Here is a 21,894-nt window from a genome sequence, read left to right on the forward strand (position 1 = left end):
AGACTGCATGTTCCATTTCTGGTCAGGGCACATTCCTGGGTTGTGGGTTCAGTCCTGGGTCGGGGCACATATGGGAGGCAACCAATCGATGTCCCCCTCTGTCTCTCTTCCTCTTTTTCTCTCTCCCTCCTCACTTCCCTCCCTCTCTCTAAAATTGTAAGTAAAGCCCAGCCGGGCATGGCTCAGCGGTTGAGCTTCGACCTAGGATCCAGGCGATCGGGGTTTGATTCCCAGTCAGGGCACATGCCCGGGTTGTGGGTTCCATCAATGACTCTCTCATCATTGATGTTTCTATCTCTCTCTCCCTCTCCTTTCCTCTCTCTGAAATCAATAAAGATATATTTAATAAATAAATCTAGTAATTTTAAAATAAAATAAAATCGTAAGTAAAAAATAACAGAATAAAGTTATAAAGGAGTAGACTCGTTAGTCTAATGTAGAAGAAAGAAGAACAAAATATTAATCTGTGTAGACAGGTGGTTGAAGTAGAGAAAGTATGTTCATAATTCAGCAAGGCAAATACATTATCAATCCCTTTGCTATGATGTAGGATGGGGAAGTGGAAAATATCCCAGAAAATGCATGCACCATGAGAGATCCCACCATAGGTTGAGACACGTGTGTTCACATGATGATCTTAACGTAATCCTGAGTACCATCACCTTCAGAAAGCAATGGCGTATCAGAATGTGCTGGAAGAAGAAATGGTTATAAAAGAGGCTTTGCTGAAGTTGTATGGTGGATCCCTGGAGATACCATCAGAGTGAGACTGAAAAACAACAGGGAAAACCCAACTATATAACTTCAATATGTAATATTCGCCATAGAGATTTTTTTATCATTGTGTTACAAAATATTAAAATGTGTGATAGAGTTCTTCGAAGAAACAAGGTGTTGGCTCACCTGCCTCCTGTGATCCACTCTCTGTGCGCCGGAGACTCACTCAACAGGAGAGCTGCTGGTATAATTTGAACACCTGAGAGCCACGGAGTCGATGGTGTAGATGCCAGTCCCGGTCCGAAGGCTTGAGAGCCAGGACTGTGGAGGGCAGAAGGACAGTGTTCCAACTCCACAGTCGGGCAGAGAGCAAATTCAGCCCTCCTCTGCCTTTTTGTTTTACTCAAGTCCTCAGTGGAGTGGAGGAGGTTCGTCCACACTGGGGAGGGCCATCTGCTTTACTCACTTCCCCAGTTCAAATGGTTATCGCTCCTGGAAACATCCTCAGGGAAAGACTCAGCAGCTATGTTTAACCAGCTTCCGGGCACCCTGTGGCCCACTCGAATTGACACATAAGATTAAGCATCGCAGACGGCAAAAATATGTATTTTTAAAACAACCTTTGTTATTGTTTTTTAAAGTCAAATAAAATTAAATGAGCTCCCTGTATTTCACATGTTCATTCCAGTTTTGTAATTGATTTGACATCAAAAGTGTCATAGCTCTCTTCTGTTCCCTGTTTCCCTGAAATAGGTAGAAATGGAGACTAACAGGATTGTGCTGTATCGGTGACTTAAACCCAAGGGCCATTGCCTTTTCTCCTGTTGTTTTACATGGTGAATCACTCTTGGGACTTGAAGTCTCCAGTAAAGCCAAGCACATGGCAGCTACATTGCTGGAAACTTTGATATAGGATAAGGCCATGAAATCATTCATTAAGTTCTGGCTCAGATCAGGATAAGTAGGTTTATCTTCTTAGGAGTTTGGAAAGGCTTGACCTTATATTTGCATACAAGGGCTAAATCGTTTCTTGAAACCCATCAAAATGGAGCTGCATGGTTCTGAGAGGCTTTATGCTTTTATACCCTCCAAGGACGGACTATCAATCCAGTTTCTAAATATCCAATTCAAAGGAAACCTTCGGAAGAAAATGTTTCCTTCTCCATCCTTCATAAGTCCACCTTAGAAATACAAGTTAGATTTAGAAACATTTGCATTTATTTGGGGGCCAGAAGAAACTAGGCATTCAAATTTGAGAATTCTAGAACTTCAACAGATTTACCTCTGTACACCTTGGTTCCCTTTAATGCTCTTTTCTTGGAAAATGCGCAGGTCCGGCAGATGTAATGCTTTAAATCAAAAAGACTGCAGTCCCTACTGACATCCTCGCACCCTCGTGGATTCCCCAGGCCCAGCTCTCAATTCACAAGGACTTTCACAGGAGAGAAAATGGCTTGCTCTGACAATGAGGAAAAAAATTAATTATAAGGTGAGTTGGAGATTACATGCACTCTTTTTTGTCCACAGAGAAAGTAGAAAAATGTATATAACAGGAAAAAAAAAATTCATATGCACACCATTACCCTGAGCTTTCTATGAGCCAGCTCTTCTCCAAGGGAGGAGAAGCCGATAGGTATTTACTGGGAGCCCTGTGCTAATTTGCACGCGTAGGCCTCCAAGGTCTTCCTTTAAATAAAAAATAGCCGTAGACGTCATGTTTGTCTCCATTTGGGGCAGGGTGGGGGAGACCAAGGAGGGAAACAAGTCCACACTTGCCTATCCAGATCCATTTTTCTGTTGTTAGAGCAGTCAGGTAACTGGTAAGACTGCGATGGAGCATTCAAATAAGGTAAGTGGAGGGACATTGAATGCAGGGGCTTCCTTCAAAATGCGGGCAGGGTGTAGAGAAATCCCAAGTGATAGAATAATATCCCAAAGTCGTTAAGAGCAGAAGCTGATCATAATCCTCTAAGCCTGAACAGGCAGGTGAAAAGACCAGTTCCCTGCACCTCGGAAGAGAAGAGTCACAGGGAGGGGATCACTAACATGAGTGGTGACCTTTGGTCAAGGGATCTTCCAGCCCTTGACAACACTATAGGGAGGGAAACAAAGAAAGTAAATAATAGGCCCTTTCTCTCCTCCAATCCTCTAATAGGGTGTCCTGTTGCTGGAAACCAGTTTGAAGCCACAGGGCAAGGGTTCCTGTTGATGAAACCCACGTAAGTATTAGTGCCCAGGGGTGCAACAGAATGAAGAAGGGTAGAGGGGAGATCAGGAGAGGCGGGCAAACGGGAGCCAGCACGGCCCTGCCCTGCCCCCTGCACTCTGCAGCCCAAGGGGCCGGCCTCACCTACACACCTGCCTTCTGATCCTTCTGGTGGTTCAGCCAGTGCACCTGGAGTCAGGAGGAGAAACTAGTCAGAGTTCGCCCTCCCTTTGCTGATCACAGCGGGGCCGAGGCTCAGTTCCCCTGTCTGAGACCCCAGCTCCTATTAGGCAGCTCACATCCTTGGCTACGGCTCTCGGCTGCTGTAGCCACGTGGCTCATGGCCCTGTCCCTGAAGTCTTAGGGGAACGGCCTCCCTCTATTATTGGTTCCCAAGGGTGTCAACAGCCCTGTTGGACCCCATGATCCTGCCCACATTTCTGTAAATAAATCCTTCACTAAGCTTCCTTCGATTAAGCACTTAGCACTGCCTTTGTTTGCTTCCCGGGTCTCAAGGATGCAGGAAAGGATGCATAGACCGTGGCCTGCCCAGGGCGGAGGGGTCAGCAGGAGTCTGAGTCTTACGGGGAGCCTGGGCTCTCTAGGTGAACAGGGGAGGTAATCCACTCACAGGGCTGCCTTTCTCTAACGAGAACGTCGGGCACCAAGTTCCCGCTCCTGGAAGTGTGCAGAACTTGCAGGGACGCCACAGAAGGGACATCACTTCTGCATCACTTGATGGAAGGGGGACGCTTAAACTAGATGTGCAGCCTCCATATCTATTTCGGTCTTTACTCACAAATTCTCTTATTCTTGGCAGTCTTTTCTAAAACCAAGGCAGTGGGCCGCTTATTTTGGGTTCCCCAAAAAACAGACACTGACCAATTCATTTCCGTGTCCCCCAGGGCTATCCTCTCCAGGCAGGTACCATTCAAGGCTCACCCCATTGAAGCGCGTCTAATGGGCTCCTCGTCAATTGCAGGAAGTGAATGTGGGCGGGGAGGGGAGCTCCAGGCAGCTGCACCCTAAGAGAAGGACTTTGGATCTTTCTAAACATATAAACCAACTGAACCCAGTGTGTTTTTCCTTTGGGTGGAAACAAGTTGCCTCCAACAAGCCCTGGGGAAGAAGAGGCAGAGTCAGCCTGCGGCAGAGCAGAGTGAGTACATTTAATCTGATGGTTCCCGGGGGCACCCCCGGGGAGGCCGAGAAGGCTTGTCTGCCACATGAGACTCATGGTAACGCTGGGGGTGGGGGAGAGCCCATGGCGGGGTTTACTGTACCAGCTTTCGGGGGCCTGCTCCAAAAAGAGAGAAAGAAAAAGAATTCAGTCTGGTTAACACTTTGCTTTCGGCCCTGTCGTGCCCTGATCAGGGCCCCAGCCCTGCCACGCCAGGCTTCGGACCTACACAGACATGAGCCAATCAAGGAATTCTGTTTGAAGCGCTGAATTTATCGTTTGCGACACAAAGGGCTGTCCTTTAAGAAAAATCATGACTACTTTGCAGCCAGAGAGATTCTTCATTATCTCTACTTCATAGGACCCTAATTTGGAAATAATGAAACTTCCTTATCTTTAGTTACCTTCTCTATAAAACAAGAACAGTAGTATGTTATCTTCCCCGCAGGGTTATTATAAAAATTAGACACTATGTGTATGCAGATCTGTGAGAGCAGCTTATAAACAAACTAGTTAAAGTGACATGATACCAAGTTACTTACCAGATACTCAGGGGTAGCTCTTATAATTATAACTAATAAATATTGTCCCTGTTGCTTAGGACCTTAGAACCTTACAGAGGAGACAACCATGGGGACAGAGTGTTTCAGTAAATACACGTATGTGGGTTCATGGTGCTCAGGAGAGTGCAAGTGGTGTCTGAAAAACAGGAAAATAGATTATAAATCCCACCTGATGAAACGCCTCGAAGAACGCACTGTCTCGGGTGGAACTCAAGTGTGCGTGGGAAGGCATTTGAGAATGTTCCTCAGCTGAGCGCCCTGCCCACGGGCCCTTTCACCAGAGGAGCCCGCTTCTTGAGTGTTCCTGAGGATGTGCTGTCCCATCCTGTCTTCAAATCTATTTCTGTTGTGCTCCCTATATGGGAATCTGTGAGTCATTGCCTTTACCTAAGGTTTATTTAAAAGTTGCTTCCAGGTCTGTTACTACAATTCAGTTTAAATTTTTCTCTAAATTTCCTGAATGAAATTTAAGAGTTCCGAATCGAAATGAGTTCCGAATCGAAATGAAATATACAGTGGGATAAGCGAAGTAAATTTAACTTACTTTGTGTCTCTAAAAAAAAAAATAAGTAATTCTAAAACCAGACCAGAATTCACAAGTCACCTAGAAAATTGAGCAGCATGGGACTCCCATTGAATATACTCGGCCTTGGCAACATGCATCCTTGGAGAATAAGGGTCTCCATTAAATGAATATTACACGCCTGGGACCTGGTGGAATTCTTGTCCACGCTCCCAGGCTCAGTTTCCTTTTTCAGTAATTGAGAGAATGGACTCGCTGCTCTCCAGGAGACGCTCCATCTCTGCAATGCTGAAGTACCTCTGTGCAGAGGACCCTGAGAGATGGGATACAAAAATGAAACAACACAGGCCTTGCACTCCATAGTGCTTATCGGCTTTGGGCCTTAGTTTTGTCCTGTTTTGTTTCTGTTTTATTTATTTGTTTATTTATTTATGTACTCATTAAATATTTATTGAATCAATTGTGGTGACATTGGTTAATAAAATTATATAGATTTCAGGCTTACATTTTTACAATACATCATCTTTATATTGTATTGTGTGTTTACCACCCCAAGTCAACTCTCTTTCCATCACCATCTATCCCCCCTTTACCCTCTTCTGCCTCCTCCCACCCCCACTTCCCTCTGGCAGTCACCATACTGAGTCTGTGTCCACAAGTCTTTTTTTTCCCTGTGATTAATCCCTTCACCAATCTCATTCAGCCCACAAGCCCTTCCCCCCTGACAGCTGTCAGTCTGTTCTCTGTATCCATGAGTCTGTCTCCACTTTGTTGACTTACTTTGTCCATCAGATTGCACACATGAGTGAAATCATATGGTACTTGTCTTTCTCTGACTGGTTTATTTCACTTAGCATAATGCTTTCTGGGTCCATCCATGCTGTTGCAAAAGATAAGATTTCCTTCTTTTTCACAGCTGCATAGTATTCCACTGTGTAAATGTCCCACAGCTTTTTTATCCACTCATCTACTGATAGGCACTTGGGCTGTTTGCAGATCTTGGCTATTGTAAATAAAGCTGCAGTGAATAGAGGGCTCATTTATTTTTTTTGTGGGGGTTTTTTGTTGTTTTTTTTTAAAAATATGTCTTTATTGATTTCAGAGGAAGGGAGAGGGAGAGTTGAAACATCAATGATGAGAGAGTCATCATTGATCGGCTGCGAGCCCGCAACCTGGGCATGAGCCCTGACTGGGAAACCGCGATCTCCTGGATCCTAGGTCAAAGCTCAACCACTGAACCATGCCTGGCTGGTTCTTTTGAATGAATGTTTTGAGTTTCTTTGGATCTATTCCCATAAGTGGAATTGCTGGGTCATAAGGCAATTAATTTTTTGAGGTAACTCTATATTGCTTTCCAAAGTGGCTGCACCAATCTGCATTCCCACCAATAGGGCACAAAGGTTCCCTTTTCTACACATCATTGCCCACACTTGTTGTTTGTTGATTTATTAAGGAAAGCCATTCTGACAGGTTTGAGGTGGTATTTCATTGTGGCTTTAATTTGCATTTGATTATTGGTGACATTGAGCATCTTTTCCTATGTCTATGACCATGTGTATGCCCTCTTTGGAGAAGTGTCTATGCAGGTCCTTTGCCCATTTTTTAATTGAATTGTTCATTTTTTAGTGTTGAATTTTATAAGTTCCTTATAAATTTTGGATATTAAGCCCTTATCAGATGTATTGACAAATATGTTCTCCCATTCAGTGAGTTGTCTTTTCATTTTGTTATGGTTTCCTTTGCTGTGCAAAAACTTTTAGTTTTATGTAGTACCATTTGTTTATTTTTTCTTTTGTTTCCCTTGCCTGAGGAAATATATCAGAACAAATATTGCTATGAGAAATGTCTAAGATTTTACCACCTGTGTTTTCTTCTAGGATTTTTATGGTTTTGAATTTAATATTTAAATCTTATATGCATTTTGAGTTTATTCTTGTGTACGGTGTAAGGAGTTTATCTAGTTTCATTCTTTTGCACATATTTGTTCAGTTTTCCCAACACCATTTATTGAATTAACTGTCTTTACCCCATTGTATGTTCTTGCCTCCTTTGTCACATATTAATTGACTATAAGACTTGGGTTTATTTCTGGGCTCTCTATTCTTTCCGTTGACCTATATGTCTGTTTTAATTCAGTACCATGCTGTTTTGATTACTATGTCCTTGTAGTATAGTTTGATATCAGGTAGCATGATTCCTCCAACTTTGTTCTTCTTTCTCAAGATTGCTGTGACTATTCCGGGTCTTTTGTGGTTCTATATAAATTTTTTAAATATTTGTTCTCAGTTTGTGAATATGTCATTGATATCTTGACAGGCATTGCGTTGACTCTATAGATTGCTTTTGGTTGTATGGACATTTTAATGATGTTAGTTCTTCCTATCCATGAACATGGTTTATGCTTCGACTTATTTGGATCTTCTTCAATTTCTTCCTTTAGTGTCTTATAAATTTTTGACCACAGGTCTTTTACATCCTTGGTTAAATTTATTTCTAGGTATCTTATCTTCTTTGAAGCAATTGTAAATGGGATTATTTTCTTAGCTTCCCTTTCTGATAGTTCATTATTAGTGTACAAAAATACAACTGATTTCTGTATATTTATTTTGTATCCTGCTACTTTACTGAATTCATTTATCAATTCTAGTAGTTTTTTGGTGGAATCTTTAGGGTTTGCTATATACAGTATCATATCATCTGCAAATAATGAGTTTTACTTCCTCCTTTCCAATTTCACTTCCTTTATATCTCTTCCTGTCTGATTGCTGTGGTTGGGACTTCCAGTACTGTTTAATAAGAGTAGTGAAAGTGGACATCCTTGTCTTGTTCTTGATCTTAGGAGAAACGTTTTTAGATTTTGCCCAATGAATATGGTGTTTGCTGTGGGTTTGTCATATATGGCCTTTATTATGTTGAGGTATGTTCCCTCTATTCCCACTTTGCTGAGTTTTTTTCATAAATGGGTACTGGATTTTACCAAATGCTTTTTCTGCGTCTATTGATATGATTATGGGTTTTTTTTAATATGTGTGTTTTCGTTAATCCTCACCTGAGGATATTTTTTCCATTGATTTTTTAGAGATAGTGGGAGGGAGGTGGGGAGAGAGAGAAAGAGAGAGAAAGTGAGAGAGAGAAACATCAATATGAGAGAGACTCATCGATTGTTGCCTCCCGCACCAGCCCAGATGAAGGCTGTGGAGTAAACCTGCAACCAAGATATGTGCCCTTGACCCCGGAATTGAGCCTTCGACCCTTCAATTGGCAGGCTGACACTCTAACCACTGAGCCACACCAGCCAAGGCTGTTATGTGGTTTTTATACTTCATTTAATTTATGTGGTGTATCACGGTTATTGATTTGTGGATACTGTACTAAGCTTGTATCCCTGGAATAATCCCACTTGAGCATGGTGTATGATCTTTTTAATGTATTGCTGGATCCGGTTTGCTAATATTTTTTTGAGGATTTTAGTATCTATGTTCACCAGGGATGTTAACCTATAATTTTCTTTTTTTGTAGTGTCTTTATCTAGTTTTGGAATTAGGATAATGCTGGCCTTGTAAAATAAGTTTGGGAGTCTTCTCTCCTCTTGAATTTTTTGGCATAGTTTCAGAAGGTTAGGTGTTAGTTTTTCTTTGAATGTTTGGTAAAATTCACCTGTAAAACCATCTGCTCCAGGACTTTTGTTCGTTGGGATTTTTTTTATTACTGTTTCAACTTCACTAGTTGTAATCTGTATTCAGATTCTCTGATTCTTCCTGATTCAGTTTTGGATGATTATGTGTATCTAGGAACTTATCCATTTCTTCCAGATTGTCCAATTTGTTGCCATGTAGTTTTGTAATATTTCCTTACAATCCTTTGTATTTCTTTGGTGTCAGTTGTTACTTCTCCTCTTTCATATCTGATTTTATTTATTTGGGTCTTCTCTTTTTCTCTTAATGGGTCTGGTTAAAGATGTGTCAATCTTGCTTATATTTTCACAGAACCAGCTCTTGGTTTCATTGATCATCTGTATTGTGTGTATGTTTTTTAAGACTCTATTTTGTTTATTTCTGTTCTGATCCTTATTATTTCTTTCTTGCTACTCACTTTGGGCTTTGTGTGTAGTTCTTTATCCAGTTCCTAAAGTGTAAAGTTAGATTGTTTATTTGAGATTTTTCTTGTTTCTTGAGATAGTCCTTTAATGCTATCGATTTCATTCCAAGGACAGCTTTCATTGTGTCCCATAGATTTTGGGTTGTTGTGTTCTCATTTTCATTTCCTTCAAGGTTCTTTTGATTTCCTTCTTGATCTCATTGTTAACCCACTCATTATTTAGTAACACACTGTTTAGTAACACACATTTATACATATCTTTGTGTATTCTTCCTTTTCTTGTGATTGCTTTCTAGTTTCATACCATTTTGGTCAGAGAAGATGCTTGATATGATTGCTATCTTCTTAAATTTATTGAGACTTGTTTTATGTCCTGACATGTGGTCTATTCTAGAAAATGTTCCATGTGCACTTGAAAAGAATGTATATTTTGTTGCTTTAGGATTGAAACACTCTGAAGATATCAGTTAGATCCATCTGGTCTAGTGTGTCATTTAAGTCTACAATTTCCTTGCTGATATTCTGTCTGGAAGATCTATGCAGCAATGTCAATGAGGCGTTAAAATCCCCTGACTGTATTACCGTCAGTCTCTCCTTTTATGTCCGTCCAGATTTGCTTTACATATTTCTGTGCTTCTGTGTCGGGTGCATAAATGTTTACAAGGGTTATATCCTCTTGTTGGATTGTTCCTTTATCATTATATATTGTCCTTCCTTGTCTCTTACTATGGCGTTTGTTTTAAAGTCTATTTTGTCAGATATAAGTATTGCTACCCCAACTTTTTTTTTCATTTCTATTTGCATGAAATATCTTTTGCCATCCCTTTACTTTTAGTCTGTGTGTATCTTTTATTCTGAGGTGTGTCTCTTGTAGACAACATATACAGAGTGTCCCAACAAAATGTATTCATACTTTAACAGCTGGTAGCTCAATTTTGAAAATGAAATGTGTTTTAATAAACACTGCCTTTATAATTATTCAAAGTGTGTATATACTTTTTTGGGGACACCCTATATACATATGAGTCTTGCTTTCTTATCCATTCAGCTACCCTGTGCCTTTTGAATGGAGAATTGAAGCCATTTACATTTAAAGTAATTATTGATAGGTCTCATATTTATTGCCATCTTATTCTTTTAACTATGTTTCTCTGGGGTTTTTGTTTCTTTGTTTGTTTTTTCTACTTAAAGCAGGCCTTTTAACATTTCTTGTAATACTGGTTTGGTGGTAACAAACTCCTTTAGCTTTTTCTTCTCTAGGAAGCTCTTTATTTCTCCTTCTGTTTTAAATGATAGCCTTGCTGGGTAAAGGAGTCTTGGTTATAGGTCCTCACTTTTCATCACTTTGAATATCACATGCCAGTCCACTGTTTATTCCTTCCAGGATATTTTGATGTCAGATACTGCATTTTTCATTTTTGACTGGTACTTTTTTATGTTTTATATGTTCTTGTTAATGCTGTTGCTGTTCTAAGTTTTTTGAGCATCCATGTAACCATTACCTTGAACTCTATATCTGATAAATTGATTGTCTCCATTTCATTTAGCTCTTTTTCTGGAGAGTTATCCTGTTCTTTACTTTGGGGTCTGTGTCTTTTTCTTCCCATTTTGGCTGCCTTTTTATGTTTGTTTCTATGTATTAGATAGATCTGCCATGAGTTCCAGTCTTCATGGGGTCGCCTTATGTAGTAGCTGTCCTGTGGGACCTAGTAGCATAGTCTTCTTGACCACCCAACCTGGGTGCTTTAGGAATGTCCCTTGTGGTGGGTTATTTGGGCCTTCCTATTGTACTTAAGTCTTGATTGCTATTGGCCCATTCATATGTGGGATTGACCCTTAGACTGGCTTGACTGTGAAGCTCAACCCCAACCATGGCATGCAAGCTTCTATGCAGGTGCTAATCAGCAGGGTTTGGTGCCTGCTGAGATCACCCGTTGACTATTCTGTTTTTGAAGCTTATTGAATCCTGGTCTGATATTATCAGAAGTAGGCCACTGTGTGTGTTAGCCTGGGCATCTTGGGAGGGACTCTGATGCTGGCCAATGCCAGACGCTGTCTGTGCCTGGCCTTCAGCAATTTATTTGGAGCTACAGGTAATCCACAGTTTGTGGCTTCATCTGCTGTTCTTGGGTGCACATGGGAAGGAGCAAGCTGTGCACCAAAGTCGACTTTTCCCAGCACCGGGCCATGTGCAGGTCAGCAAAAGTCCCAAGACACTTCGAGATTCACCTCCGCCTGCCCTCAGCCTGTTGGCTGCCTATTAGGCTCAGTCACTGTAAGAGACTTTGGTGGAGTTGGGAGGATTGGTTTTAGTGGATCTCCTGTAAGGAGGAGGTGTTGGTCAGGCTTCAGGAAAGGTGATGGGTGTAGTCCCTGTCCCACACAACTCAGTCTGTCCTGGATTTTGTGCTGACCTTGGCAGGGTGAAACCACTAAGAGTTGGGCTAGTGAGGCCTCCAGAGTCCTGAGGTTGGGTCTGTGGGATGCTGAGAGGGTGATTCTATCAGATCTCCCATGGGGAGAAGTGCCAGTCAAAATCACAGGAGAGTGGGGTAACTGGCCCCCACCCCAAATCAGACCCCTCAGTCATTGGCACCTGCTGAGTCTGTCCAGAACTCTACACCCTGGCCAAAGCAGCTGACTCATCAGAAGTTTCTAAACTCCACAGGTTGGGGTGAGAGGGAGTCCAGAGGGTAGAGAAAATTATTTCCCCTAGGCCAGTGCCACAAAGAGGGTGCTCCACCTAGGAAAGATGGAATTTGTGGTATGGAAGAATGACTCAGCACAGGGATCCTGGTGCCTGTCTCCCCAGCTTCCTTCCCAAAGCCAAAAACTCCAGAATCTCCTCAGGCAACTCTAGTCCACCTTGTGCTCCCTCCACCAGAGCCCAGGGTAAGTGGTTGTGAACAAAATTTTGTGCATTGGCCCTTTAAAAGGGTGCCTGTGTCTCCAGCACACTCCGTTTCTCCCTGGCAGACAGCCAGATGTCATGTGGGTATCTCTTCCCATCTCTGGTGTTCTGGGCTGGGGAAGCCAGCTTGGGGTTTAGGCCTCCCCCACATCTGAGATATCCCTCAGAACCACAGCTGCGGCTCAGGAGAGCAGAGCCAGCCCTCTTTTGTCTCCACCCTCCCTATAAGTCTCGATGTGGCTTCTTCTGTAAATCCTTGGTTTATAAGACTACTCTTCAGCAAGTCTTCAGTGAGTTATTTAGATTAATGCTCTTTAATTAAGTTGTAATTCCAGTTTGGTTCTGGAAGGAGGTGTCTGTAGCTTCCACCTACTCCACTGCCATATTGAAATCCTCTCAGGAAATGTATTTGTAAAGCACTGACTGCGAAAGTGCCCTTTAACTACTACCTAATATCTCTAAAACAGAATTAATAAACTCATAATGGGTTAAGATGCTCAAATGAGTTAATGAAAGCAGAAATCCTTTTCAATGTAAACATTAGTGCACATGTGAGAGACAACCCTATTGCATTTATTTTTTAGGTCAGCATGAATTCGATGACCTCAGCATGCCGCATGCCCAATTCTGTGTTTGTGGTGACATCCCACAACGGGTATCCTGTGACCCCGGGAAGCATGTCTCAGGTGCCCCTGTATCCACTCAGCCAGCCCCAAGTCCACCTAATTCCTGGGAACCCACATCGTTTGGAGCCACCTGTGTGTACACAACCTGACCAGAGATCCTTGAAAGAGGGTAAAGTTTTAGGGGTAAGTGAGATTTCACACCGCATGCATAGGGCTGCATGGCTGGAGTCAGGGGAGGGAGCAGGATTGGAAATACAGAAACTCCAAATCCAGCCAGTGGGGCTGGAGCTGACCCAGCCTTGCCAAACTCAGGCCTATTAAGAAGCTCAACTGTGCAGCAGCAGCAGCGCCTCGGTATAAGACCTTGTATTTTCTATCTTAGGCATGTTAGGAAAGAGAAAGAAAAACAACAAAGAGCCGTAAATTGGAATGTTGGTCCTGTTGCTAGAATCTATGTTGACCCCTGTAGTTCAGAGGGAACGAGTCCAAGTAAGTCCGTGCACTGGCCCTTTAAGAGAAACTGCCTGGGACTCCACCAGCCTCAGCCCCCCTTGGCCTCAATCTCTGCAGGTTTTACAGCCTGAAGTCAAGGGGATTCGTCTTCCTGGGACTGGAACCTAGGGCTGGGGGGCCTGGTGCGGGACTAGGACCCCTGGCTCCTCAGGGGGCCTCCGCAGCTGAGGTTCCCTCCTGACTTTCATCTGCCACCTGTGAGCGTGGGACCAGTCTGTTCCCAGCCTCTGCCCTCCTACCAGTCTTGATGTGGCCTTTTCTTTAATTTAGTGGTTGTAGGGCTTCCATTCAGCTCAATTTCGGGTGGTTCTGAATGATGGTTGTTCTGTAGTTTACAAAATTACAAAATTTTGATGTGGTTGTGGGAGGCGGCGAGCACGGTGTTTACCTGCACAGCGGTGGGGGAGGGTCTCAGAAGCAAAGGCCTCAGCCTGTGTCTCCCCTGACAGGCCATCCAGATCCTGATCGGCCTCATACACATCGGCCTCGGCAGCATCATGGGGACCATCCTGCTGGGGGTCTACACAGCTGTCTCATTGTACGGAGGCTATCCCTTCTGGGCAGGCGTCTGGGTAAGTAATGTGAGTCTCCCTGCAAGTGCAACACAAACAGGCCCACCCTGTCACGTTGTGCAGTTCGTTGCACGAGTTTTTCAGCCAAAAGAGCACATGGGCTGTGAACCGACCTCAGGCCTTGTTCACCAAGAACATTAGTCTGCTTGGGCAGCCAGAACAAAGAGCACAAACTGAGTGGCTAAACAACACATTTATGAGCTCCTAGTTTTGGATGTTGGAGGTCTAAGGTCAAGGTGTCGGCAGGGTTGTTTCTTCTGAGGCCTCTCTCCGTGGCTTGTAGGTGGTCATCTTTCTCCCTGTGTCTTCACATGGTCTTCCCTCTGCGTGTGTTTGTGTCCTAACACCTCCTTTTATAACAACACCAGTCATATTGGATTAGGGCCAACCCATATAACCTCATTTAACCTTAATCACTTCTTTAAAGGCCCTATTTTCAAATAAAGATGGTCCTTAACTTATGGTGGGGCTACATCTCCATAGCCCATCATAAACTGAAAACATCCAAAAGAAAAAGTGCATTAAATGCTACACTGTAGAGAATGGGTTGTTTACCCTCGTAATCACCTGGCTGACGGAGAGCTGAGGCTGGCTGCTGTTGTCCGGTATCACCAGGATATATTACTGCATATCGCTCACCCAGGAAAAAAATCAAAATTCAAAATCCAAAGAGCAGGTTCTACTGAATGCACATAGCTGTCACACCATTGTAAAGTCAAAGAGTCCTAAGTCCAACCATTGTGAGTCTGGAGACACCTACACAGACACATTCTGAGGTCCTGGGTGTTAGGCCTTCAAAAGATGGATTATGAGGAGTCAAAATTCAGCTCATAATACCAAGTGACAGCCCTGTAGGGCGCAATCACCCCAGAGTGGGCACCTTTACTAATTAGCCCCCTTGGAGTCAGGAAGCCTTTTCCTAGTTCATCAGCCCAGCGCTCAGGTGTTGTTCACCCCAGGCCCACAGCCAGGGCTCCAGCAGAAAACCCTTTCCACCGTGGTTAAGAGTGGCTGCCCAGCCCCAGAACAGTCCTTAAGCAGTGGGGACTCCACCTGGAGTCTGTAGATGGGCTCAAGTCCCCCTTGTGGCAAAATATTTGGTACATTCAATGTTGTCATTTTGTTTCTTCTGGAAAAGGCCATAGTTTTTATCCCATTCTCAGGGTGATCTGGAACCCCTTACAAGGTTACGAACCACAGTTCCTTTCTCCTCTCCAATGCATTGCCTTTATGATTCTTTTGCATCCTCCTGAGTGTCCTCCCTTCTCCACATACACACACATGCACACACACACACACACACGCACACGCAATCCCTCCTTCACCTCCCCTCCACCCCTCATATCCGTTTTCTCCCCTCTGTAACACAGCCTGTGTCTCGGCTCACACACCCATCTGCAACTCAAGGCAACTGACCTCACAAATACCAAACTCCAGAGTAACCTGCACATCAGCCAAGTCACATTCTCCCATGAGATTTAAATCAAATAGCCCAGAGTTAACCCCCACCCTCACACACGGCATCTGCGAAATGCCAGGGCTTGCCGTCTGGGAGCATCTTTGTCTGAGCACCTGCTCTCTCCCATCCCATTTGTCTCGCCCTCTGAGGCTGAGGTCTCCTCTCAGTTCTGCACAGGCCCAGACTTGGGTCTCAGCCAACCACAGACACCTGTGTCTGTGTAACAGCCTTCGGTGGAGTTTGGGGCAAGGGGAAGACTAACACCACAGGCAGAAAAGAGCTGCCATGGTGCGTTAGAGTCTCTTAAGACATCTCAGGTGCCTTGCTGGCCATGTCCATTCACCAGGCTGCTCGGGTCCCATCAGCCCTCAGGACACCACCCTCCTTTTTCCAGTTTTTGGAAGAGGAAATATACACTTAGAGAAATTCATAACCTACCCAAGATCACATGAGTTTCAAGCTCGGCTTTAAAACGAGGTCTGCTGGATCCTAAAATATTAATTATCCCAATCATTGCCCTGCCAAGTGGTGCATTCATGAGCTTATTCAATATTCATTCATTCTTTTCCCGGAGGCGAGCAGGAGTTCCAATTAGAGGAACCTAGCTAGTGAGAGAGAATTCAGGTGTGACCAGAATCGCAGAAGCCTGAAAGTGGGGCCCTGACCTCTGACCTCTCTCTAATCCCCCCCTCTCTCTTCTGTGCCAGTTCATCATTTCAGGATCCCTCACAGTGGCATCCGAAAAGCAGCCAAATTCTTCTTGCCTGGTAAGTGGCACCTGAGACAGGCTCCCCCCGCTGCGGGCCTGTGGGAGACACACAAAGGGGGGGAAGCAGCCCGCACGACCCCTCCTCAGCCTTGCACCTGCGTGTAACCAGACGCGGGGCGCTGACACGCGTGCTCGCTCACACTCACTCACACGGCCCACGAGCCTGGCCAGAGTCACGGTGGGAGAGGGTGCAGAAGATTCGGGAAAGCTAGGGCAGTACAGCCGCGTTCAGAGAGGCATCGGGTGTGGAGAGACAGAGGATCACTTTGCCAAGAGGATCTCACAGGAGGGGGCACAAAGCTGCCAGGGGCACAGGCCTGCCCTCCGCAGAGCAGGCCCTAGGCCGGCGCCAGGCATTCTGCAGGGGCAGGGGGCTCGGGCAGCGGCTTCCCGGGGAACCCCGCTAACCAAGCTCTGCGAGTCAACATGGGCCCGCGAGGCTTAGTGTCCCTCTACCAATGGCCCAGAAAGTGCCTGTTTCTTTCACAGCAGGTTATCTGGGGCAGGGAGCCTTAGGATGGCCAAGTCCTGCGCCAGCTGAGATCTATCTGAAAATCTCCAAGGGGGCTCACTCCTGGGCATGCTTTTCTGCACTCGGCCCCGGAACCATGGAGATCAGACTCAGTCCCCTGCCCATCTCCTGTAGGATAAATGAGTCAGGTGTTTGCCAAAAATTATTCTTGGGGATACTTGTCCCACGAGATACTTTCTGAAAATGGTTAGGTAAACTTTGGGGGAAAATCTCTATTTAGTAGTCCCCTCTGTGGAAGAGCCATAATCCTTGTTAAAGGCTCTGAGAAGTCCTGTACAAAAGACCTGTTTAACTTTGTGCAACCCAGGTGTTTTCAAAGTTAATTTACTCCCAACCTTATTTTGCACAGAGCACCTCTTTACTTGCTGCAGAACTTGGGTTCTCAAAATTCACATTAAGAAACACGTGTTGAGGCTCCACTCATCTCAGCTACAACTGTTTCCCTCTCCCACACTGACCCTTGTGTCTTCCTCAGCTGAATGGAAGCTTGGGCTTGAATATCATCAGTATAATCTGTTCAATGGTTGGAATCATGCTCTTCATCACAGATATGAGTGTCAACTCTCTATATACCCACTCCGACTACTATCCATACTGGGGTGTGGTGAGTATCCCTCTTGACCAATGCTCCTCTGGGCTCCAACTTAGCTGTGTTTAGGAAATCATTGGAAAGGGCCTGACCACCAAGCTTCTTCACCAAGCCCCAAAGAAAACAGAGGTGCTGTCACAGTCAGAACAGAGTTTCAAGTCCCTGACCTGTAGCTGTTTTGCTGTGTTACTCTACCCGTGTTACTTTTCTTAGTCTTAGTTTCTGTCTTTACAAAACACTGCCTACCTTTGACATTGTTGGGAGACTTAAACGCAATCATCCATATAATGCACAGGTACCCACCAACCTGTACTTGTAATGGGCCTTCCTGCCCGTTACTGTGGACAAGGGCTCAGCCAAGATGTGCAGAAAGGGTGGGAGAGGGAATATTTTAGGCTTTGCAGGCCATCTGGTCTCTGCAGCAAGTACTCAACCCCGTATGAAAGCAGCCATAGAAAAAGCATAAACGAATGAGCCGTCTCCTGCTATGGACCAGGGCCATCCAATAGGAACCTAATGTAAGCCACCTGTGTGAGTTTACGTTTTCTAGTCACCACATTACAAACTGAAAAAAGTGACAGGTGATGCCCAGCCGGGTGTGGCTCAGCAGTTGAGCGTCGACCTAGGATCCAGGCGATCCGGGTTCGATTCCCGGTCAGGGCACATGCCCGGGTTGCGGGCTCGATCAATAACTCTCTCATCATTGATGTTTCTCTCTCTCTCTCTCTCCCTCTCCTTTCCTCTCCCTGAAATCAATAAAGATATATTTTTTTAAAAAAAGAAAAAAGTGACAGGTAAAATTAATTTTAATAATATATTTATTTAACCTAATAGATGCACTATGTCACTTCAATATGTAGTCCGTGTAAGAAATTGTTAATTCAACATTTTGCATTTTCGGTGCCACATCTTTAAGATCCAGTGTGTATTCTGCATTTACACCACCTCTCAAGTGCTCGGGGACACATGGTACAGATCAGGAAGTGCAGTCATGGACGAGTCCCGTGTAAGCTCAGTGTCGCCCTCCGCACAGCAGCCCTGCCCTCTCTGCCCCTCAAGGTTGTCACGCCCTGTGCTCCTCCCCCCCCTTGCCCCCACCTCTCTTCCACATCACTTTCCCCCCTTTGCTAGAGCTTTTCCATCAGCATCTAAACACACTTGTGTTTCTTCCATCTTCAAAAACAAACCTTCTCTCAGTTACTGCAGCTACCACCCCATTTCTCTGGCTCTCTCTGCAGAAAAGTCCTTAAAAGAATTGCCTGCTCATTGCCTCCAGTTCTCCCCTCCCATAATCTCTCTTGCCCCACTCGAACCATACTTTCAGCCTCACTTGTCGGAAAGCCTCCCCTGCTCAAGGCCCTCTGTCATTCCTCCTCCTTGGTGGACTTCTGGTGGCTTCCAGGCCCTGCAGCTGGTGTTCCAGCTCCCACGCTGGTGCTCCCTTCTCTGTCCCCTTTGCTGGGACTTATAATTCCCCCAGTTTCTCAGGCTGAGTCCTCCGTCTTCCTCCGTTAAAACCACATTTGACAGGACGAGCATCATTTGTAAAAGCTTCCGTGATTCCTTGACGAAGACACATCCTGCCCGTCCCTTTGCCGGGACCTGTCCCACCCCATGTCACTGAATCTTCTACTGAGAATGAAACTCTCTCCTCAGTGCCCCAAGGCACTATTTTTGGCTCTTTTATAGCTCTTACCACATCCCATTTGAGTTGCAATTATCAACATCTGTATCTGCCGCCCTCACTAGATCGTGCCTGTTGGGATGCTTTCTCAGCCTTTCCTACCAAGCGGATGTTGGATAGACGCTTGCTAAATCGAGGGGGAAGAGAAGGACAGTGGAAAGGAGGGGTCTCTCCATAAGGGAGGCTTCCCTGGGCGCCTAGCTGTCACCAACGCCGTTTTTGAAATCATGATTGACAGACATTTGTTTGGTACCTCCCACGTGCCATGCACTTCCACTTTCTTATTATTCTCTGCTGTAATTGGAATCCGAGTGGTCATCAGGGTCATTGATACCTTGTCCCTTTACGATTAAAGTGGATTCTGCCCAAACTCTCTCCCCAGATACAGTGGGTGACCCCATTCTCCTGAGCACCTTGGAGAAGAGCAGAGGAAGGGCTTAGTGCCCCCTGATGCTCCTGTGAAATCTCCTCCTGCTGGATTAGTTCCATTTGGGGATCTTTAACTAACTCTTCTCCCAAGCTAAAGACAGCCCCAGTTGTTTCTCTCCACAAAATGCCACTGCCACATGCCAGGAAGGCGGTTTCAGTGGCCAGCTTTCCCTAAAGGCTCAGAGGGACAGTGGAGCTACCTGCTGACGCCCTGGGGTTAGGCGTCCCTGTTTTGCAATGTCTTGATTTCCCACGGGAGCCTTTTCCTGCAGGCCCCACCTTCCCGGCATGTTGCTCAGGCCCGGCTTTCTCCTTAGGCCTTGTCCCCTGTGCCTGAAACCACTTATCAAGGTGTTTCCCTAAACAATGGCTATTCTTTCCCTAGAGAACACAGGTAGTAAGTGTTAAAATAATATTTTACAAGCACACTTGACCCTCACAAAAACCTGGGGAGATATTTTCTGCACAAGGCTGCGCCTTCCTCAAAGCCACGGCCACGGGCCGTCGCAGAGCCGCACTGTGAGCCGACTCGCGCCCCCGGAGCTGCACTCGTGACCCCCCCCCCCCCCCCCGTGCCTTCTGTTCCAGGCCCCCGGACTAGCTACCTCTGCCGTGCTGCTGGTCTTTAGCCTCCTGGAGTTCGGCATCGCCTCCACGGCTGCCAGCTTCGGCTGCCAGTCGGTCCGCTATTCAAGCAACAGCGTGAGTTTATAGGCTCCTCAGTGGGTGGAAAGATGCCCCAAAGAGGGTGGGAACTGGAGGGGGCTTCAGGCTTCCCCTTCCTGCCCAGCAGCGGGGGGCTCTGGAATGTCTGCCCGGTTCTCACGAGTGCACCTCCTGGGCCTGTCTTTTCCAGAGGCCCCTGGTCATCCCAAACATCTACGTGACAAACCCAGTGGCCAATCCAGAACCAGTGAACTTGCCGCCGCCATATTCCAGTGAGGCCCCGGAGTCCCAATAAGCCAAAGGTTCTAGAAGCATCTTTCACTGGGACCAAAAGAAGAACCCTCCTTCCTGGGCTTCTGAAACTCAGCTTCTTCGTTCGCTGACAAACGAAGGAAAATGTCTCTCCAACTCTGTGTACTCTTGTCTCCATTCACCTCAGCCCGGTAAATTGTGCTGTTCCTCTAGTAAAAAGGAGCCAGGACTTTAACGTGGATTTCTGCAAAGAGGTCCCCCCTCAGGCATCCGTATGCGGGACATCGTGTGCACGAATTCATGGATTTACCTGCTTGAGCCTATGAGCTAGAGGAACAAATGTGTAGACAGCCCAAGCTCCAATCTCCCGCTCGTTCACTCACTGAATAAATATGCACTGAGCATTTGGCGTGTTCAATCCTCTGCTCATGGCAGGAGGAGGGTGACCATGGGTGAACCCCCAAAGCCCTGGAGTATGTAAACCATTTGCTCCTAGGTGTCCTTGGTTAGGGAAGATAAAACCTTGTCTCTCATTAGCTGGCTGTAAATTACTTACACTGTTTGGCCTTGTTTAATTATTTTGACTGTATTTCCCTTATTCCACTTGTCCAGGAATTTCTCTAGCTTCTTACTATCCCGCCTCAATATCTACCAAGTTATTCTGCCCAGTACCCTTTTACTCGCATTATCTCAATTCATATTCAAACATTACAGAGTGACATTGTTTTTTAAGAACAAGAAATCTAAAAAATCTGGATTCAGAAAGGCTAAGTAATTTTCCTAAGTCCACAGCACCAGTAAGTGTTGAAGCTGGATTGGAATCCATGTCCCTTGCCTCCAGATTCCATGCTCTTGATCATTTCATCCTGTCATGTCCCAAGTGCTGGCCCAGGACAGAAAGAAAGCATGTGATGATGGCAGTGATGATAAAGTCCCATGTGTCCTAGAATCATAATGCCCCAGGCTACTCACTCATGGTGGGAATGGACTGACTGTGACCCACCCACTCGCTCTTGCCCTTGGTACCCAGAGGTTCCCCTTCCGAGAACAGCTGTGAGCACATGACCGCGATTAAGGAAACGGCTCTGTTCACACAAGTGGAGCTTTGGCAGGCACTAAAACGAGTAGAATAAATAAATCTCAGCAGGGGTGCACCCTCCAGTCTCTAATGGGACTGAGAGTTATAGGTTTCAGAAAGTACTACTCAACAAAACACAAACAGAAACCAGCCAGAAAATAAAGCAGATGGTAAATAAACAACCAGCAATAAAGAGTGTTTCCCACCACAACCATCAGCCCCGAGCAAAGGTGGACAAACACCAACAGGTCAAAGGCAGGTGGAGGAAAGGACAGAAATGTGCCTGTGAGCATCAACTTGTGACCTCCTTTCTCTGAACAGAAGGACACTAGCCCTCCTCTTCCTCAGGGGCCCCTGCTTTCACACCACCTCGCTCACCTCCCTGATCACACCTTAACCCGGTCATCCCCACAGCTGCACCCCGCCCATAACCTCGGTTCCAATGTCCCTTCCCCCTCACTGCCCCAAGCCCGTGGTTCTCAGCTCCCCCGGGACCCGCAGCCCATCCATCTCGCCCCACGGACTCG

The 21,894-nt window shown here is 45.5% G+C and overlaps 1 protein-coding gene across 1 annotated transcript; it reads left to right on the forward strand.

Annotated features, from left to right (window-relative positions):
- Positions 1-2,073: 2,073 nt before the first annotated feature.
- Positions 2,074-20,692, forward strand: LOC308564474 (membrane-spanning 4-domains subfamily A member 8-like). Its single transcript, XM_081152756.1, has 8 exons — positions 2,074-2,206; positions 2,873-2,936; positions 12,783-13,007; positions 13,787-13,909; positions 16,076-16,135; positions 17,145-17,273; positions 19,960-20,073; positions 20,228-20,692. Exons 3-8 carry the CDS (start codon positions 12,789-12,791, stop codon positions 20,330-20,332), a joined length of 750 nt encoding a protein of 249 aa, XP_081008882.1. The 5' UTR covers positions 2,074-2,206; positions 2,873-2,936; positions 12,783-12,788; the 3' UTR covers positions 20,333-20,692.
- The last annotated feature ends 1,202 nt before the right edge of the window (positions 20,693-21,894 follow it).

This window comes from Miniopterus schreibersii (genome assembly GCF_964146895.1).
Source record: "Miniopterus schreibersii genome assembly, chromosome: 12".
Taxonomy (NCBI): domain Eukaryota; kingdom Metazoa; phylum Chordata; class Mammalia; order Chiroptera; family Miniopteridae; genus Miniopterus; species Miniopterus schreibersii.